The 19016-nt window shown below is 46.7% G+C and overlaps 1 protein-coding gene across 21 annotated transcripts in view; it reads left to right on the plus strand.

The window, feature by feature from the left end:
* Window positions 1–19007, plus strand: part of SPIDR (scaffold protein involved in DNA repair) — a 491719-nt gene extending 472712 nt beyond the window's left edge. For 10 of the 21 annotated variants that reach the window (XM_054498098.2, XM_054498101.2, XM_063668760.1 and 7 more), the window contains 4 exons: window positions 10306–10399; window positions 12033–12147; window positions 12512–12565; window positions 18402–19007. In XM_054498098.2, coding sequence (XP_054354073.1) covers window positions 10306–10399; window positions 12033–12147; window positions 12512–12565; window positions 18402–18545 — 407 coding nt within the window. In that variant the 3' untranslated portion in view covers window positions 18546–19007. Of the gene's footprint in view, window positions 1–10305; window positions 10400–12032; window positions 12203–12511; window positions 12566–13701; window positions 14525–15575 lie in introns of all 21 variants that reach the window. The other 11 variants (XM_063668751.1, XM_063668757.1, XR_010127196.1 and 8 more) reach the window with 10 other exon arrangements.
* The last annotated feature ends 9 nt before the right edge of the window (window positions 19008–19016 follow it).

Here is a 19016-nt window from a genome sequence, read left to right on the forward strand (position 1 = left end):
TGGTCAGATTTTTTAATGAAGAAATTCTGCAGCCCCATAGACTATGATGCAAAGCAGGGAGAGATGATGGGCAGGAAGAAGGAAGAAGGGCGGAGGGTCTGCAGGGGTGGAGCAGACTGCCTGGCCCACGTGAGCCAGCATGGAGCTGCTCTTTGGTGTACAGCAGCACTGTGCCCCTGAGCAGACCGGCTACAGGGACAGGGCACATGGTGCAGAGGGGTGCAGCCTGGTCCCTGGGGCGCATGTGCTATTTGTGTGCCTTTGGCAATGACCCATCGCCCGTTTCCAGGGCTTGCTGGTCTCCAGCACATGTATAAGGACATCCCTTCCACCTTCATTCTCTTCATTGGTTGCTACCTGTTCTTCTCCCACCCCCTCAGTTCTCCCAGAGGCCAGGATTAGTCGAGGGCTCAGGGAGAACATCCCACAGTGAAGGCCTCAGCTCTGGGTCTGAAAGTCACTGCCATGCCACAAACCAGTTAGGCTGCATGGGACCCTGTTATTTTATGACCAGAAGAATTGCCACCACCCATAGCAGTGTCTCATGAGAAAATGTGTACCTGAAGAACCCCAAGGAGGGTTTCCCTAACCCATTGCTAACTACGGCCAGTGAGTGCCACAGGTACACACAGAGGCAGATCCTCACCTTTTGTGCCCGTGGCAGTAGGCCTGCCTGTTGGTACACTGAGGGAACTTTGCTCTAGGTGGTCAGATGCAGCCTCATGTGACTTAGTGCAGTGACCTCTCTGTTGGGCATTAGCTGTGTTGGCAGCAGCTGGGAACACTGATGAGGCTCAGTCATCCTTAGGCCCCACCTCACTCAAACTGAACCTTCAAATGGGTGTTGAAAACTAAATATGTGTAATGTAATCAATAGGCAGTTTGATCTGTCACAAAGCTCTGTTCCTGGTAGCAAATTTAGGTGTTCTAGAGATCAGCAGTTCAGATTCTAAAGCACCTAACCACTGGAAGGAGAGCAGCACAAGTTGCCATTCCTAACACTCGGCTGCTGCCTTCAGACCTCTGTGGGCTTTGCTGAGTATAACACCTTTCTAAAATGAGAGCAGCCCTGGGGCACACGCTGTTGGCACCCTCCTTAATCAAAAACAGCTTCACAGGTCCAAGCCCAGTGTCCATATGCCGGACACATTGAAGGACTCTAGAGGCTGGGGTTCCCTGTGTCCAGTCCACCCAAGCCACATTTCAAAGCTTGTAGCCAGGATTTGTGCTTTTATTCCAAGGTTTGAATGGACAGTAATAGTGGAGGCATGCACTATTAAAGCTACGTGCTTGCCTCCATGTGCAGTAGAGAGGGCATCATATCAGTCACGTACGGAGACCACACACACATTTGTCCTTTGCTCATCCAGTGCTCTTCCCAACTAAAAGCAAAGAAGCAAGATTTCTAAACAAGGGAGGAAACATGCTCCGATTGGTTCATGTATTTTGCATGTATTAAGATGAAAAATGTTTTTTTTTTTCTGTGCCCTCATTTTATAAATTGGTGGGATCAACGTTTCTGACTAAGCCAGTTGTATTTAGGCAGTTTTTCCTTCTCAAATTCACTTAAGAAATATGCTTAAACTACTTATCTTTGGCTCTTTTTTTTTTTCATTTTTCTGTACCTCATTAGAGGCAAGGGCTCCTTTTTATTTTATTTTTTTAACATGAGCACTAGTCAGGAAGATGAATTACTATCCTCATGGTTTAAGTCGCCTTTCATTTTTTCATTGCACATTGCTAAAACTTTATTTTATAAAGTGTAAACCACAGTAAGACATTCAGATATTAACTATAAACTTCGTTTTTCTTTTAGAGAAATATTGAAGAACAGAAATATGGTCTTGGCCAAGCAATGGCAGGATTCTTTTTTTTTCCCCTCAACTTTTAAGTTCTGGGGTACATGTGCAGGACGTGCAGGTTTGTTAAATAGGTAAACGTGTGCCATAGTGGTTTGCTGCACAGATCAACCCATCACCCAGGTATTAAGCCCAGCATACATTAGCTATTCTTGATGCTCTCCCTTCCCATACCCAGGGCTCCTTCTAAATAGAGAAAAGTTGGAAACCCTCACAGGTCCTCCCTGTGAGAGAGCTGTGGGTGAATACTGAGGTGAGGTGGTGAGCGGGAGGGGAGTGGGTACTGGGGGAGGTGGCCTGCATGGCACAGAGACAGCACTAAACACAGGCACCATTGGTTTGCCAATGAGAAGTTCTAGGCCTCTCACGTCAGTTAATAAATGTCCTAGGAACCTAAAGTCACTTTAGTGGCCTGAACAGGGAAGCAGCCCTGCCATCCTAAGCTTCATAGAAAGGATATGAGTACCAGGCTGGGCGCGGTGGTTCACACCTGTAATCCCAGCACTTTGGGAGGCCGAGGCGGATGGATCACGAGGTCAGGAGATCGAGACCATCCTGGCTAACACAGTGAAACCCTGTCTCTACTAAAAATATTAAAAAATTAGCTGGGCATGGTGGCAGGCACCTGTAGTCCCAGCTACTCGGGAGGCTGAGGCAGGAGAATGGCGTGAACCCGGGAGGCAGAGCTTGCAGTGAGCTGAGACTGCACCACTGCACTCCAGCCTGGGTGACAGAGCGAGCCTCCGTCTCAAAAAAAAAAAAAAAGAAAGAAAGAATATAAACACCAGTTGTGTCTGGCCAGTCTGATTACGGCCAGCATTGCCAGCAGCTGGGAATTTGCCTTCTCCAAGCAGCTACAGCTGGCCCAGGCACTGGGCTAACAAGGGGTGAGTGCCCTAGGAGCCAGGCTGGAGGGACCAGGGGTTCCTACACCTGGGAAAGCCAAGGGAGCCAGAGTCTCAATGCTCCTCACACCCAGGGAAGCCAGGGCTCCCACATCTCCCACACTCAAGGAAACCCCAGGGAAGCCAAGGCCCCCACATCTCCCACAGTCAACCCGCACTCAAGGAACCCAATGCTCCTTACATTTACGGGAGCCAGGGCTCCCATGCCCCCCCACACCCAGGGGAGCCAGCATTCTCTGTTTGTGTTGTACAGTTCTGTTGGTTTTGACAGATGTATAATACCATGTACTACCATTACCATTAGTGTATTATACAGAATAGTTTCACCACCCTAAAAATCCTGTGCTCTGGCTCTTCATCCCTCTCTCCCCACTAACTACTGGCAGCCACTCTTCTTTGTACTGTCTCTGTAGTTGGCCTTCTCCGGAATGTCATATAGTTGGAATCATGCAGTATGCAACCTTTTCAGATTAGCTTATTTCACTTAGCAATATGCATTTAAGGTTCCTCCACATCTTTTCATGGCTTGATAGCTCATTTTTTTTTAGCACTGAACAGTATTCCATTGCATGGATGTACCACAGGTTTCTGGTTTGCTTCCAAGTTTTGGCAATTATTAATGAGGCTGCAATAGACATGTGTGAAGGTTTTTGTGTGGGCATAAGTTTTCAACTCGTGGGTAAATACCAAGAAGTATGATTGCTGGATCATATGTTTAGTTTTGGAAGTAACTGCTAAGCTGTCTTCCAAAGTTGGCTGTATCATTTTGCATTCCCACCAGCAATGAATAAGAGCTCCTCTTGATCCACATCCTCACCAGCATTTGGTGTTACCTGTGTTTTGGATTGTTGCCATTCTAATAGATGTGTAGTAGTATCTCATTGCTGCTTCAATGTGCAATTCCTTAATGACATATGACATTTAGCATCTTTTCATATGGTTATTTGTCAACCTCTTTGATGATTTGTCTGTTCAAATCATTTGCCCATTTTTTAATTGGGTTGTTCATTTTCTTATTGTTGAGTTTTAAGTGTTAACAGTCCTTGATCAGATGTGTCTTTTGCAAATATTTTTCCCAGTTCATGGCTTGTCTTTTCATACTTTTTTTTTTCTTTTTTGAGATGGAGTCTCTCTCTGTTGCCCAGGCCGGAGTGCAGTTGTGCAGTCTTGGCTCACTGCAGCTTCCACCCGCCAGGTTCAAGCAATTCTCCTCCTTTATCCTCCTGAGTAGCTGGGATTACAGGCGCCTGCCACCATGCCCAGCTAGTTTTTGTATGTTTAGTAGAGACTGGATTTCGCCATGTTGGCCAGGCTGGTCTTGGACTCCTGACCTCAGGTGATCCACCCACCTAGGCCTCCCAAACTGCTGGGATTACAGGCATGAGCCACCGCTTCTGGCCCTTTTCATACTCTTAATAGTCTTTTTGCAAACCATAAGTTTTAATTTTAATGTAGTCTCACATCAGTTGTTTCTTTCACGAATTGCATTTCTGGTGTTACATCTAAAAACTCATTGTAAAACCCACGATCATCTAGATTTTCTCCTGTTTTCTTTCTAGGAGTTTTGTGTTTTACATTTAAGTCTATGATCCATTTTGAATTAATTTTTGTAAAAGATGTAAGATCTATGTCTAGATTCATTTTGTTGCCTGTAGAAATCTAGTTGTTCTGGCACCATTTGTTGAAAACGACTGTTCTTTCTCCATTGAAATGTCTTTGTTCCTTTGTCAAAGATCAGATGACTATATTTATGAGGGTCTGTGTTCCCTTGATCTATTTTGTTCTTTTGCTACCAGTACACCATCTTAATTATTGAAACTTTTTTTTTTTTGAGACAGAGTCTTGGTCAGTTGCCCAGGCTGGAGTGCAGTGGCACGATCTTGGCTCACTGCAAGCTCCGCCTCCCGGGTTCACGCCATTCTCCTGCCTCAGCCTCCCAAGTAGCTGGGACTACAGGCACCCACCACCATGCCCGGCTAATTTTTTTTTGTATTTTTAGTAGAGACGGGGTTTCACCATGTTAGCCAGGATGGTCTCAATCTCCTGACCTCATGATCCACCCACTTTGGCCTCCCAAAGTGCTGGGATTATAGGCGTGAGCCACCGCGCCTGGCCAGTTACTGCGACTTTTAAGTCTTGAAGTCGGGTACTGTCAGTTTTCCAACTTTGTTCTTGTTCTTCAATATTGTCTTGGCTATTCTAGGTCATTTTGCCTCTCCATATAAACTTTAGAATCAATTTGTTGATATCCACAAAATAACTTGATGAGATTTTGATTAGGATAGTGTTGAGTCTGTAGATCAAGTGGGGAAAAAATGACATGTTATAATACTAGAGCCTTCTTATCCATGAACATGGAATATCTTTACATTTATTTATATCTTCTTTGATATCTTCCAGAAGAGTTTTTTAGTTTTCCTCATATAGATCTTGTACATATTTTGTTAGATTTATACCTAAGTATTTCATTTATTTTGTTGCTATTGTAAATAGTATTGTTTTTAATTTCAAATTCCAATCGTTCATTGCGTTTCATAGGAAAACAATTAACGTTTTGATATTAACCCTGCAACTTTGCTGTAATCACTTAGTAGTTCCAGTGGTTTTTTGTTGTTTCTTTGAGATTTTCTCCATAGAATACTAGGTCATCTGTGAACAGTTTTCTTTCTTTCTTCTCAATCTGTGTATCTTTTATTTTCTTGTCTTACTGCATTAGCTAGGACTATCAGTACCATGTAGAATAGCAGTAGTGGGAACATCCTTGCCCTGTTCTTAATCTTAAGGGTTAACCATGTACTTTCTCACCATTGATTATGATGTTAGCCAGAGGGATTTTGTTGTTCCATTTGCTGGAGATAGTATCACTTTGGAAGAAAATAATATTAGCTCTCCTTCCCTTCTTTTATTACACTCTTCTTTTCCATCAACCTACCTTTGCATCTGCACTTTATATTGTTAAGATTGGTAACATTCTGTTGTATAACTATAATTAAGCTTTGCACACATTTTCTACAGATTGATTCTCAAAGATGAAAATCAATAAATGGTATTTATATTATTATGATTATACAAGTTGAGTATCCCATATCCGAAATGCTTGGAACCAGAAGTGTTTTGGATTTTTTATTGTTTTTTTCATCCTTTTTTTTTTTTTTGAGATGGGGTCTTGCTGTATTGTCCAGGCTGCTCTCAAACTCCTGGGCATATTTTGGTTTTAATATTTTTAAGACAGAATCATCCAGGCTGGTGTGCATTGGTGTGATCATAGCTTACTGCAACCTTGAACTCTTGAGCTAAAGCAATACTCCCACGTCAGCCTCCCGAGTAGCTAGGACTACTGGGATGGCACGCACCACCATGCCCAGTTAATTTTTGTTGTTGTTGTTGTTGTTGTTGAGACAGAGCTTCATTGTGTTGCCCAGGCTGCTCTCAAACTCCTGACCTCAAGTGATCCCCCGGCCTTGGCCTTCCAAAGTGCTGGGATTACAAGTGTGAGCCATTGTGGCTAGCCATGTGTCTTTATATAAACAACATATAGTTGGTTCGTGTTTTTTGTTCACTCCGATAGTCTCTGTCATTTAATTTGTGTATTGAGACTATTCTCATTTAAAGTGATTATTCATATAACTGAGATAATATCAACTGTATTTATAGCTGTTTTCTATTCATTACCCCACTTGTTTCTTTTTTTTGTCTTCCACTCTCTGCCTATTCTCATTTTTATTGAACATTATGATTCCATTTTCTCTTTTCTTTCAAAATATCAATTATACTTTTTTTTTTTTTTTTTGGAGAAGGAGTCTCACTCTGTCACCCAGGCCGGAGTGCAGTGGCGCAATCTCAAGTCACTGCAAGCTCCGCTTCCTGGGTTCACGCCATTCTTCTGCCTCAGCCTCCTGAGTAGCTGGGACTACAGGCACCTGCCACCACGCCCGGCTAATTTTTAGTATTTTTAGTAGAAATAGGGTTTCACTGTGTTAGCCAGGATGGTCTCGATCTCCTGACCTCACGATCCTCCTGCCTTGGCCTCCCAAAGTGCTGGGATTACAGGCGTGAGCCATCACGCCCGGCCCAATTATACTTATTTTTAAGTTTTTCTAGTGGTTACCCTGGAGTTTGCAATACACTTTACAGCCAATCAAGTCCACTTTCAAATAACATGGTCCTGCTTCACAGGTAGTACAGGTACCTTATACCAGAGTGTTCCTGATTTCTTTTTTGTTTCTTTCCCATCCCTTGTAACACTCGTGTTATGCATTTCACTTACTCAAAAGGTATAACCATTGATTACATTATTGTTATTTAAATAAACTATTATCTTTTCTATCAATTTAGAATTAGAAATGTAAAAGATTTTATTTTACCTTCATTTATTCCTTCTCTAATATTCTTCCTTTCTTTATATAGATTCAAGTTTCTGACATTTCATTTTCATCATATCTCGCCATTTTCATGTAGCATTCCCTGTGGGCCTCTTCTGCTTCCAGGCCTGTTCTACAGCTGCCCTGCGGGCCCGCATGTAGGGCTCAAGATTTGTAAACAGACTTATCACAGAGGCAAGGCTGAGTGCTGCCAGATCCTTTAATGAGAACCAGTCAACTGGGCATTAAGAGAAAACAAACCCCCAGCTGCAAAATGACAAAGATTATCCAAGCCTCACATGCAGGAATGTCCATAGCAAGGTAGCAGCTAGGCAGTGACCTACTCCTACACAGTCCTCAGCCTGCACACCCGCCAGCCACAGGCCTGCCCACCTCCGTCAAATCCAGGCAAGGCTAGAGTCCTCACTGCTGTTTGGCAATAGCAGTTGCCCCCATCTCAGCACCTCAGCCTTGCTCTGTTCTGCCCTGCCCTGGTCCAGAAGATCTCAGTGATGACATTCCCTTGCATGGCTCCAAGGGGACCCCTTCGCATCTGCAGAGAGTTGGTGCTAGGGCTTGGGCAGCTGTCTCAAGAGCTGAACCAGCTGAGCATATGGGTCTCAGATGGCTGAGTACTGAACATTTTCTCTGAGCAGAGTTTAAAAGGACCCTGAATATATTCTGAGCATGGAGCAGTCACTCACTGAGCGCTGGCAGCATCCCTCTGTCCATCCAGGTCTCAGTGACGGGGTGAGGGGGAGGCACTCACTCCTTGCTGGTGTCACAAAGCCTCCTCGTCTCTATTCTCCCTGAGTGGCAGCTCTGGGGTGTGCGGAAATGTTTCTCTGCTGTGTCTTCTGGGGTGAAGTCGTTTGGCAGCGCTGGTTTTCCCTCCCTCACTCTGCTCACCACCTCTCTGTCCACCACTCACTAGCGATGGGACCTGGTGCAGGGCTGTAGGAAGGGATGCAGCAGGCTCACATCTCTGTGGAAAAAGGGGTGAAGTGCTGTCTAAACCCAGGCTCCAGCTTCTAAATAGAAGACTTGTGAGCCCTGACTTCTTTTCATCAGGAGATAGGGAGGAAGAGGGTATAGCAGAGTTCAAGTTACTGAAGAAATGTGTGCACCAGGCATGGTGAGCACCAGACCCACCCATCCTGAGGACCCTTTGAAAGGACCTTTTTAAAAAGATGTGTTTGTAACTAAAAAATACACCTTTCCCAAACCTAATTACAAGACATTTCTGCATATAAGACAAGCAAAGTAAAGACTTAATGGCAAACTGCTGGCAAGTTCATGAGTATGGTGTCCTCAACCCTGATGTAAACTATCTTTTTCTTTCTGATGTTCATTTAAGTGAATGTCTTTTTGTTTTTGTTTTTGTTTTTTTGAGACAGAGTCTCTCTGTCACCAGGCTTGAGTATGGTGGCATGATCTTGGCTCACTGCAACCTCTGCCTCCTGGGTTCAAGTGATTCTCCTGCCTCAGCCTCCTGAGGAGCTGGGACTACAGGCGTGTGCCACCATGCCCGGCTAATTTTTGTATTTTTAGTAGAGATGGAGTTTCACCATGTTGGCCAGGATGGTCTCGATCTCTTGACCTCGTGATCTTCCCACCTCAGCTGCCCAAAGTGCTGGGATTACAGGCATGAGCCACTGTGCCCGGCCTTAAGTGAATGTTTAATCATACACCTCCCAGCCATCTCTTGAAATTTATTTAGGGTTGCCAGAAAAGATTTCCACAATGGCTTATGGACCTCAGATGAAATGTATTTCCTCAACTCTTGCCTTATTCTCTAATTGGAAGGCAATTGCTTAATCCCATATAAATGTAAATGCTATTAACACCCATGGATATCCTAGGAGAAAAAGGAACTTTGGCTGGTAGCAGTCTACTTTTTATTAAGGTAGCAGTCATTTACCAAGCACCAGTAAACCAGTGAGTGGGCCTTTGGTGGGCCGGCAGGCCCTGAGCAGGAGCCAGGCCACGGTGCCAGATGTGCTCTGGGGCTTGGGGATGCAGCTGCTCCTTTCTCCCCTTGCACCTCCTTATGCGCCTGCCTGTTGTGAATTAGTCAACACTGCTTTCCAGCTGCGTTATGAGCCTTTATTGACTTTGCTTTTCATCCCTTTGACCCACTTTGACAATGTCATTAGCTAGGACAGCCTTTTCAAAATCAAGATCTATTATTTTCATTTTTAAAAAGTCATTCAAGTATGCATTGCATGAATGCACTTTAATAAACCAAGCCTACTCATTCTCATACTTCAGATTTATCCTCTAAAGATAAATTTTCTCCCAATGCTTGTTGTAGTGGGCAATGAAATTTTTTGCGCCAAGAGTGGAAAGGAAGACCCTTCTATTTTTCTAGAAACTCAGATTTTACTTTTTCTTCAAACATCTAATTTCACCGCTTTTCAACAAGGACATCTGTGATTTGGTGGTGTATCTAGATGATATCTACAGTGCTTCACATCCAAGAAAATCAGACCATCCCAATCCCCAGCAAGCACTGACCAACTATGCTCACCCGGCCTCAGCCCTGCCATGGTGTGCAGAGTCGACTGAGGCCGTGTGGCCCGCCCTGGCTGTCTTGTGGACCCCCCCTCACTCCCTTTCTCAGGAAGCCTTCCATGACCCTCTGGGATGCCCAGGGGTGTGTCTGACACACGTCTCAGGTGTCTTTTCCATTTGTCAATTTACCATTTATTTCATCTTTTTTTTTTGGGAGCGGGACAGGGTCTTGCCCTGTCACCCAGGCTGGAGTGCAGTGGCATAATCATAGCTCAGACACTCATTACTGTGTTAAGGAGTCTATATACTATTACTGTGCTACGGAAAAAGCACAGACCTAAATATGCAATATGGGGAATGTTTGAAGGACTGAGGACCGGCTCAGCTGTGGCGATGTAACTACCTATGCATCTGGAAAAGTATCCCAACGAAAATACTTCAGTTAGGTGGTAATATGCAGGCAAGTTTTAAAACGTACGTCTTATTGTTATAATTTTTCTTTGTACAATAAGTGGAAATTATAGAAATCTTAGGAACATGTATATAAACTCACAAGTAAGGCAAAAATCACAAGGCCCCTCATGTTGTCCTCTGTGCATGGAGGAGCAGAGGCGTCAGAGCGGGCAGAGCCGCCTCTCAGGTGGGCTTTCCTTCTCTTGGGCCTAGGCACTGTGGTTGGCGTGGACGAGAGCACTGCTTTCTCGTGGCCTGTGTGTGACATGTGTGGCAACGGGAGATTGGAACAGAGGCCGGAAGACAGGTAAGGGGACAGGGGCTGTCCTGAAAGCCCTAGAACTGAAAGGGCACAGAAGCAACCCAGCCCCAGAACCTGGGCCTTGCTGCCTCAGGTGACTCCCTCCAGAGCTCAAGGGGCAACCTCCGCCTCTGCTGAGCGGCAAGGGAAGAGGCCCCTGGGGCCCGGTGGGTTTTCGTTACTGAGATTTCTGCTGTTTCTTGCAGCTGCTCCTGTTATGAGATAGAAGTGCTAGGTTTTGTCCCCACCTCCTTTATTATCAGCCAGGAGAATTTAAAAAACAGGACAAACATGTATAAGTGAAAAAAACTTGGTGACTATATAGCCTGGCTTTTGTGAAAGGTGCAGATGTTTACAGAGACCACGTTTACGGTGAGCAGCTACTGGACAGATGTCCCTGCCCACCCCACTGTGCTGCCCTCCCTCAGGGTCTGAGCCAGTGTCAGTGCAGTCTGTCCCTGTGAAGTCAGTCCTCCGGCCTCCCAAGTGCAGTGTCTTGTGATAGAAAGGGACAGGCTCATTACTTTTCTGCTTCTTAAAAAGCAAAGAGGCTGGGCATGGTGGCTCACGCCTGTGATCCCAGCACTTTGGGAGGCCGAGGCAGGCAGGTCATAAGGTAAGGAGATCTAGACCATCCTGGCCAACATGGCAAAACCCAGTCTCTACTAAAAATACAAACGTTAGCTGGGCATGATGGCGCGTGCCTGTAATCCCAGCTGCTCGGGAGGCTGGGGCAGGAGAATCTCTTGAAACAGGGAGTCGGAGGTTGCAGTGAGCCGAGATCGCACCACTGCACTCCAGCCTGGCGACAGAGTGAGACTCTGTCTGAAAAAGAAAAAGAGAAAAAAAAAGCAAAGATCGGCCAGGTGCAGTGTCTCACGCCTGTAATCCCAATACTGTGAGAGGCCGAGGCAGGTGGATCACTTGAGGTCAGGAGTTCAAGACCAGCCTGGCCAACACGGTGAAACCCCATCTCTATTATTAATTTTAAAAATACAAAAATTAGCCGGGCATGGTGGCACACACCTGTAGTCCCAGCTACTCAGGAGGCTGAAGTGGGAGAATCACTTGAAACAGGGGGAGGTGGAGGTTGCAGTGAGCCAAGATCGCACCACTGCACTCCAACCTGGGTGACAGAGCGAGAGCGAGACTCCATCTCAAAGAAAAGAAAAAAAAAAAACACACAAAGCAAAGAGCAAATGTCTCCTTGGCATACCTGGGCTGGTAGCCTTACACAAGCCATCACTGGACTGTGTGAAAGAGATGAGCACATGTGCAAGCATGCATGGTAGCACACAACAGTGGCTGTGCTGGCAGCTGAGAGCAGACTTTCTCTCCTGGGCCAGGGGGCAGCCTGACCCCTGGCCTCCCAGGCCCTGACCTCCCTTCCTAGGAGGCTCAGCATCCCCTCCTCTGCTCCCCTCATCGGCCTCCAGCCAGTGCTACTCAAAGCTAATGTTCATTCCTTAGACAGGCTGAGTCCAGGCAGCTGCAGGCCTCTCTCAGAAACTTGATTCTGAGAGTAAAGCCCTGTTTTCTATCTCAGCAGACACTCATGTTTAAGAAAATGTCTCCCACTGGAGCTTTCCTGACTTGTGCCTCTCGGGGCCTTGTCTTTCCTTGGCTTTTCATATACCAGAGGCGCCTTTTCCTGTGGGGACTGCTCCCGGGTGGTCACATCTCCTGTTCTCAAGAGGCACCTGCAGGTCTTCCTGGACTGCCGCGCAAGACCCCAGTGCACAGTGAAGGTCAAGGTAGGAGCCAGGCCAGAGCACGCACTCACTCCTAGCTCACTCCAACATAGTGAAGGTGAGACAGAGCTGAAGCAGGTGCACGTCCTCCTGTATGCCTGCAGAGGCGCTGGGACTCGGCTGGGATGGATTGCATCTGGAGCTCCCTCTAGGTCCTAGGAGCTTCCCTAGGGAAGGTGGGAGGATGCACCCTGTGTGAACACAGTCTCTCCGTGTTAAAACACATATTTGACCTAAGGCTGTGAGACTGAAGCTCTGAAGACAGGTGGTTTGGATGTAACATGTTAATTTTGGGGAATGAGTGATTTAACTTGAGCACTTACTGTGTTGGAGGGAGTTTAACCCAGCCCTGCTTCTGCTGTTGCAGCTGTTGCAGCGCAGCATTTCCTCCCTGCTGAGGTTTGCCGCCGGTGAAGATGGGGTAAGTGCAGGGGGCCCAGCCCAGGGGGCTGCACACTCGGTAGCCTGCATGAGCAACTCATCCCCAGAGGAAGCCCCCACTCCCAAATGTGTTCTATTACAACCCATCCCACTAGGAAGTGGTGTAGACACTCGAGAGTGAAATGCAGATATGTCTGCCATTCAGACTGATAGGTTCCTTTCCTCTGTGGAAATGAGGTTATTTTAGATCATTGTTGAGGTAGATGCAGGAATCTGTCCCCTGGCTTTTTTGTTTTTGTTTTTGTTTTTAGACAGAGTCTCATCCTCTGTCCAGGCTAGAGCACAGTGGCGTGATCTCAGCTCACTGCAACCTCCGCCTCCCAGGTTCAAGCAATTCTCCTGCCTCACCCTCCCGAGTAGCTGAGACTACAGGCATGAGCCACCACTCCCAGCTAATTTTTGTATTTTTAGTAGAGATGGGGTTTCACCATGCTGGCCAGGCTGGTCTCGAACTCTTGACCTCAGGTGTTCCTCCCACCTTGGCCTCCCAAAGTGATGGGATTACAGGCATGAGCCACTGCACCCAGCCTGCCCTGTGGCTTTGATTACAGCAACACAGTCTTCAGGTTGGAGTCCTACTGCCAAGATGTCATGTTAATAGGATGGAACTCCCCAAGATGTTTTTTTTTTTTTCTTTTTTTAAACACTGGGTATTCCAGACTCTGAATAACTGGTAATGTGACTGTCCTGCCCTGAGAGTCACTGTGGTGAATCTTAGTAAAGCAGGGTGGCTTCTCCAAGAAAAGCCACCTAAATATATAATTGATGGGCCAAAGAGTTTCTGCTGTGTGAAATTTGACCCTCATAAATGAGACATCTGTCCTGGAGATGCCACCTGTGTCTTGTGAAAGCCATTTAAAAGTGGCTCATGGAATAGCCACAGAAGGAGACCAGCCACTCAGTGGCCCCTGGGCACAGCCCGAGTTCACAAGAGACATCTGGAACCAGAGTGGGCTCCACAACCAGGGAGCTGACTTGGGCCACACTGGAAGGGAGTGTGGTGACAGGGGAGGCCGATCATGCCTGGAGCTCTGTGGTCAGTCAAATAAGGGGTCTTTGTCTAATGGGTCCCCATGGCCAGATTCTAGCCAGAATATTTTTTTATTTTTTTTTTAGGCAGAGTCTTACTCTGTCATCCAGGCTGGAGTGCAGTGACACAACCATAAGCTCACTACAGCCTTGAACTCCTGGGCTCAAACAGTCCCCATGCCTCAGCCTCCCAAGTATCCAACCCAAATTTGTGGTGACTTGACCTGTCCTATGGAGACTCCTCCCTGCCCCACTACCCCTGCCACCCTCTCACGCACTGCACCTCAGGAGGGGCCAGCAGCCCCACAAGGCAGAGCAGCAGTTTGTCCTCTCTCATCTAAACCGTGTCTGTCAGAGTTGGATTAAATTGGAACATGGATAAGTCTATGAGCGGGATCTTTGAGGATCACAAGTGACTATACACTAGAATCATCTGCAAGCTCTAAAGAGTTTCTGTTCTTGGCTGGACATGGTGGCTCATGCCTGTAATCCCAGCACTTTGAGAGGCCGAGGCGGGCGGATCACCTGAAGTCAGGAGTTCAAGACCAGCCTGGCCAACATGGTGACACCCCATCTCTACTAAAAATACAAAAAAGCTGGGTGTGGTGGTGCACATCTGTAACCCCAGCTACTCGGGAGGCTGAGGCAGGAGAATCACTGGAACCGGGGAGGTAGAGGTTGCAGTGAGCTGAGATTGCGCCATACTCCAGCCTGGGCGACAGAGCAAGACTCCGTCTCAGAAAAAAAAAGAGCTTCTGCTCCCTCCTGGCACAACACTCACCAGCTTTAAAGCTCCTCAGTGACCCCGAGCTCCAGCTCGGAACTGTCCCCTGAGCTGCTGCACACAGGGATTGATGCTGAGGCCGGGCTGTGGAGGCTCATCAGCAAGTGTTCCCCAGTGGTGCAAAAGGTGAGTCATCACTACGGGCCAGGAACTGAGCCTACCGCATTCTCACGTTTCCCCGTTCAACCTCCCAATGTCCCAGCAAGGTAGAGCCCATATTTCCCTGCTAGGGGGATAAGTGCAGTGCCCAAGGCAAAGACATCCCACAGAGGGAAAGTCATTGTTACCCCACAGAGTGACCACCTGCAGAGTTGGGAGCCAGCCCAAGGAGCAAAATGGGGAACAGCATATGTGCTTTTCTGTCCTTAAGGAAGTTTAAGTGTATAACAGGCAACCGACCACACAGCAGTGCCTGTCAGTCAATTCCTTGTCTCCTTGTCTGAGTCCTGGGGGTAAGGAGGAAGAAAGGAGGAGGCAGTGCCCAGAAAGGGGGGAACTGCCCACAGCTGACCGGGTAGAAGTTTGAGTAGGTGCTAAAGATGGCAGATCTGAGTTTTCGGGGAACACATCTTGATGGAGAATGTTGGGAGAAAGCATTAGAAACGTCCCTGTTTGAGAACGCATGATAAAACGAACCAAAACCCACAACCTCAACAGATTCAACCAACACTTGGGCATGGCACACAGCTCTCCAGCTGCCCCATGCTACTCAGAAGGGCGGGGCGGTGCTGTGGCAGCAGCTGCCTGTCATCCCTGGTCACCATCCAGGAAGCCTCCAGCAATGGACAGTGCTTACACCCCTTCCGATCCCCACCCTCTTTAGAGATCCAGAGACCAGGAACCCTGGCAGAAATCCTCCTTCCTTCACTTGGTTTCCTTCTGGCTAAGGCGCTTGTTCCTCCTACACATTTAACTTGTCAACTAGAATATTCCCATAGGTAAAAGCACTGCTTATAAAGAGCTCAAAGGTGTGTGTACCTGAGTGCACGTGTGTGCACGTTTATGCAGTGTGTGTGCATCAGAGCACCTTTGCCCATGTCCATGTGCATGTGTCCACTTGACTATGCTGTGTATGCATATGCCTGACACGTGTGCATGTGTGTATGTGTATGCATTGGGTGAGGGCCAGAGGGTGGCAGCAGCCTTAGTATCACCTTTTTGGGTGCTCTGGTTTCAGGGCCAATACCAGAGGACTGTGGGGTAAGTTCCAAGCCTGGAAGTAGACAACTTAGGAGGCTCTTTACCCCATGCCTAGCTCTACTCAAAGTGGCTGATCAGGTCTTCACTGCGGATCTGGAAAGAAGCTGATAGAAGATGGGTGCCAGAGGGGCCTGGGTAGAGATGTTAGCTGAGAGATACCCAGTATGGATTCTGTCAGTTTTCTGGGTGAGCATGCACATTCACCAAAATTCAGAGAATCAAATTGGGGCTTTCCACAAGAACTGTAACTCCATTCCCTGGGGCAAATGTACTGTTTCGGTTAAGATACTTGAGTGTTAAGTTTTATGCCTTTACTGTAATGTGGTCAAGCTGCAGATGTGAAAACAGGATTGTCTGTAGTTGTGCATCTCATTTCTTAATAGTCACATTATTGTGATATGGAACTTGAAGTTTGTTTCCTTAGCTTTCAGAAAAGGAAAAGTTAAAGGAACATATATAGTGATTTTTTTTAAAGACAGCACATTTTACACATATGCAGACACACATTCATATGAATAGTGCTTGGGAGTTTGCTAATATGATTGTTTAAACCTCTCCATGTTAATTTATCCCACACATAAAAGATTTATTACTTGGACACAGTGGCTGACGCCTATAATCCCAGCACTTTGGGAGGCCCAGTCAGGCAGATCACCGGAGGTCAGGAGTTCAAGACCAGCCTGGCCAACATGGTGAAAACCCATCTCTATTAAAAATTAAAAAAATAGCCAGGCATGGTGGTACGCGCCTGTAATCCCAGCTACTTGGAAGGCTGAGGCAGGAGAACTGCTTGAACCCAGGAGGCAGAGGTTGCAGGGAGCCGAGCTCACACCACTCCATTCCAGCCTGGGTGACAGAGCAAGACTCAGTCTCAAAAAAAGTAATAAAAAATTTTAAACTCCATTTACAGATAATATAGCCAAACCTGACATTTTACAAATAAATGATTTTTTGCTGGCTTTTTCCAAGTCAGAATTGCATACTTTTACCCCAGAAGACCACAGGGTCATCTGTTTCACACTTGCACAAACATGCAAGACTAACTGAAACTATAAGACACCAGAAGAGTGTCCAGCATGCCGCCTCCACCCTCCCTCCCCGTGCGGTGACCCCGCTTCTGCTTCTGTACCCCCGGTGTCCCCTCCAGTCCAGCAGCCTGGAGACTGTCCTGCTCACTGCCATCTCTTCAGTGACGGGCCCACATGGGCTCGTAATAAACCCCCATGCGTGAGCGAGTGAGCAGCTGCACTTGCCGTCCATGCCACCTCAGAGCCCTTGGGAAGGCCTCAGCTTCCATTACCAAGTTCCGTCTCTTCGCCTGTCTTGACCAGTAACACCCACTGCCCCCATCACTACATTAAACCATCCTGTTGACTTTATTCTTTTTCACCAAGGAAGCCAAAACTCTTGACAAAGCCTACTGAATAGGCACCATGCCTGTCTTAGAAATGGGAAAATGAAAGTCCCCCCACGAGTTGGCGTCAGTAGTGTTCACATCCAAGACTGATCCTAACATTTATTTTTACAAAACAAACCATCTCAAAACTTGGTGGCATCAATATTCATTCTGTGCACAGAACTCTTGTTTGGACAGGGCTTCATCCGGACAGCTCCACTGGGCATTAGCGGGTGCCCCCAAGGCCGGTGGGAGTCACGGAAGGCTCCTACGTCCAGGCCACAGCTCTGGCTGGACCCCCTCACAGCATGTGTGTGTGTGGATCCCACGGGCCAGCTGGAAGCTGGGCACCTTTCCTAACCAGGCGTGGAACATCACTTGGTGTCCCTTCCACCACACTCTGTTCATGAGAAGCCAGACACTGAGGCCAGCTCAAACTCAGGGAAAGGCGGCGAGACTCACACCTTTGAAGGGAAGGGCACCAAGGAGCCACGTTCTACCTGCTTTGGCCACGTTGTCTGGCTTCTCCAGCCTCAGTCTCTTTGGCCACGACACCGTAACGATGGGAGGGGTGAGTTAATAGACACCAAACAGAACTGCTGTAGCAACTGCCAAATGCCTTGCACAGAGGAGGGGTGTGGGGGTGCCCATGATATTACTCTGCAAGTGGCATTGCCTTCTAGGGCTTTAATCTCCCAGAAGGCCAGAGATGGAATATCTCAGTGATTTTGAGCCTTTATTTTCAGCCCTACCTGCAACAGCATTCTGCAGCTTGATCTATAATGGGGTGCACCACACCCTCGCAGCCTGGTCAGGGATGGGGGCCAAGGACTCCCTGTACCTGTCTCATCTGGAGATGAAACTCACCTGGGACTAACCAAAAAGAACTAGAAGAAAAAGTGAAGTCTCATGACAAAAACACGGAGGATTTTAGCCCAGTGTAACTCTAGAAGAAATGGGATCCTATTAAGGAAGGAAGTTTGGGGCAAAGCACCAGGAAATCCCTCAACCGGAAGTGTTGCTAGATTGAGGAAGTGTCCTAAAGGAAGTGGGAGACAGCTGTGGGCACTGTGTGCCCAGCCCCAGCCTTCCCAGCAGAGTCTGTGTGCATCGTGTCCCAAGTAAAAACAGAATTCAGTTACCAGAATGGGGTAGTTCCTTCAGTTGCTGAAATAAATGTGTATATGTATATGTGTATATATATGTATATGTATATCTATATGTATGTATGTATGTACTGGCTCTTCATTTGTTTCTCCTCCTTACCACTGTTCTCAGCCATTTGAGGAGTGGAAGGTCGTGGACTGGGGAAAGGGCCTTCCACTCTGGCTCTCTGGTTTTCTGTGTTGTTGGGAACAGTACGTCCCAGGCTGTTTGCTTTAACCAGCGTGCCTTTTATCACTGCAGAGCTACGAAGTGAAGAGTGTCCTCGGAAAGGAAGTGGGGTTGTTAAATTGTTTTGTCCAGTCCGTAACCGCCCACCCGACCAGCTGCATTGGATTGGAGGAAATCGAGCTTCTGAGTGCAGGAGGGGCCTCTGCAGAACACTAGCAGTTGCCGCAGGATCTGTGAACTTTGCAATGTGGCTGCAAGGGTGGTGGTGGTGGTGATGATTTGGGGTAGTTATTTGTTAACTATGGACACAGTGAACGTAGTTTATGATCTTGAAATGAAACTTAGATTTTTCTGGGGAAATGTTAAGATATAGTTTTGTGAACTGTAAATCAAAATACCTTTTTCTACAGTTTTATTTTCTGCAAATTTTGGAACATATTTTACTCTTGTTTTCACATTGAATCTTAAGTTTAAGCTCTTCATTTGGTATTTAGGCAATATATGAGAAAAAAATTTTTTGTTCATTTGTAATTTTAACAAGTTGAACATTTTACCATGATTGAACGTTTTTCTTACAGTATTTGTTTTAACATTCCCCCAAAGAATACCCTGCAAAGTGTAAACCTTTGTCCCATACTGTGGTATTACTGTTCTGCTAACAATAAATGTCAAACCTAAGCACTTTGC

Source organism: Pongo pygmaeus, chromosome 7 (genome assembly GCF_028885625.2).
Source record: "Pongo pygmaeus isolate AG05252 chromosome 7, NHGRI_mPonPyg2-v2.0_pri, whole genome shotgun sequence".
NCBI lineage: Eukaryota > Metazoa > Chordata > Mammalia > Primates > Hominidae > Pongo > Pongo pygmaeus.